The sequence below is a fragment of the Actinia tenebrosa genome, unplaced genomic scaffold (assembly GCF_029948245.1).
Source record: "Actinia tenebrosa isolate PJP-AT-01 unplaced genomic scaffold, QUT_ActTen_1.0 PGA_scaffold2__45_contigs__length_23673736, whole genome shotgun sequence".
Taxonomy (NCBI): domain Eukaryota; kingdom Metazoa; phylum Cnidaria; class Anthozoa; order Actiniaria; family Actiniidae; genus Actinia; species Actinia tenebrosa.
The window spans coordinates 20352293-20354312 of record NW_028292579.1 but is presented as its reverse complement, the minus strand read 5'-3'; the positions used below and the strand labels follow the sequence as shown (position 1 = coordinate 20354312).

The 2020-nt window shown below is 41.2% G+C and overlaps 1 protein-coding gene across 1 annotated transcript; it reads right to left on the bottom strand.

Annotated features, from left to right (window-relative positions):
• Window positions 1-769: 769 nt before the first annotated feature.
• Window positions 770-2020, bottom strand: LOC116307051 (collagen triple helix repeat-containing protein 1-like). The gene is made up of 3 exons (XM_089034174.1): window positions 1982-2020; window positions 1627-1902; window positions 770-1257 (listed from the first exon to the last, which is right to left on the bottom strand). The coding sequence occupies exons 1-3, from the start codon at window positions 2018-2020 to the stop codon at window positions 904-906; spliced, it is 669 nt and encodes a 222-aa protein (XP_088890300.1). The 3' UTR covers window positions 770-903.

Sequence of the window (2020 nt, the reverse complement as noted above, 5' to 3'; positions counted from 1 at the left end):
TAATTTTGTTGAGAGTACTATAAGTTTGAAAATGTTACTGAAGGGTAGTAACTCTAACAGATTGTAAAAGGGAGATGCATGTTCTCTCATACCACAAAAAAGCATGAGTACATTGAGTTAGCATCTCAGCTAAGGCGCGAGTGCCGTCAATGTATTGATTTGCAAATGAAATGAATTGCATCGCTATTGCGGGGGGAAAGTCATCATCAGAGTCAATGATAATTGTAGTAGTAGTAGTAGTCGTCGTCGTCGTCGTCGTCGCAGCAACAGCAGCAGCAGTAGCAGTAGTAGTAGTAGTAGTATGGTAGTTGTTTTAGTAGTAGTAGTAGTAGCAGTAGCAGAAGTAGTAGTAGTAGTAGTAGTAGTGGTAGTAGTAGTAGTAGTAGTAGTAGTAGTAGTAGTTGTTTTAGTAGTAGTAGTAGTAGTAGTAGTAGTAGTAGTAATAGTAGTAGTAGTAGTAGCAGCAGCAGCAGTAGTAGTAGTAGTAGTAGTAGTAGTAGTAGTAGTAGTAGTAGTAGTAGTAGTAGAAGTAGTAGTATGTAGTGGCAAAAATGACAAAAATGAGGCTTCAGGACCCCTTGCAAGTAACCGGCTGACTGCTAGACCATGAGATCTGGTATGAGTATCTACCATGTTTGCTTGGTATAACCCGCCTCTACTCAACTCCTTTCTGTGTTTAATTTCCATACAACACAATGTCTTAACATATTTTTGTAGCATTTAATAAGTATATACTGAAGAACAATACAGTGAACGATAATGGTAACATTCATTTTTTGATGTTTATTCTATTTCTATGCTATTCAACTAACACGGCATTGATTAAACAAGTGCTTGTTACAGTGCTTTAATAGACCTCGCATTCAATCAGTCTGGCTTTTGTCTTGAAGAAAATGGATAGTTCTACGGCTGGGGTCTGGGTACCTCCTCTATAAAGAGACGACTGTTTGAATTCCACCCGGTATGGGCGTCAGCATTTCCAAACCCGGCACAGTTCCCGACATTGAAGCCCACACGAATATGTCCCTTGTGGATCTTGTCACAGTGACCTTCAATATGGCGAACACGGTGGATGAAATGACCCACACCTTTTGCCATGTACACTATACCATCAATTGCACGTGGAGCCTTGCATTCAGAACCGTTGAATGTGAAGAACCAGCGCTTACAGCAGGCGTTGCAACTACCAATTCTAAAATCGCCATTCCAGTAGACATGGAGGATGGAATCCGTGAACTTCTTGTAGAAAAGACAATCCTGTATAAAGGTATCGAACGAAAGTTCATAGGAAAGTTTAAAAAAGTTTTCCTACATATCAAGTGGGCTTCTTATCTGGGAATACACTGCCTCAAGGACACTGTATGCACTGTATGCATGGGAGATGAATGCTCCTAGTAATGGCATTGGCTCATGATCTGGGAATATACTGCTTTACATACATAGTATAATACATAGTATATACACAGATAAACATCCACACAAATATTAATCAAAAGCCTTTGAAGCTAATTAAGGATTTTTAAATGTGAAGAGTAGAGCCACAGTAGAAAAAGGAAAAGCATAGGAAGGGTTGTTAAATTAAATACTAGGTAAAAGAGCATGTTTTCATGAAATTTACATACATACCCTGATCAGGCCATTGTCTTTTCCTTCGTGGACGTTTGTCCACGAACATTCTTTCCAGTTGAAATAGGCTGAAAGACCCTGAGGACCAGTGATACCGGGTGTACCAGGAGCTCCGGGAGGTCCTTGCTTGCCTGGAGTCCCGTCAAACCCTCGAGGACCTTGTTTACCTTGAGTACCTGGTCTGCCATCTCGTCCGTCTCGTCCAGGAGCACCGGGTGTACCGTGGAGTCCAGGGATACCAGGACGACCCGCCAGACAGGAAAAATTTGACGTTGACTAAAAAGTATGATGCTCATGTTTTGATTAGGCGTTAGAGACTGCTATGTGAGTGTGCTTTGTTTCCAAATACACGCACGAGCTCAATATTGCAAATCCGGCAAGTGCTATTAGCCAT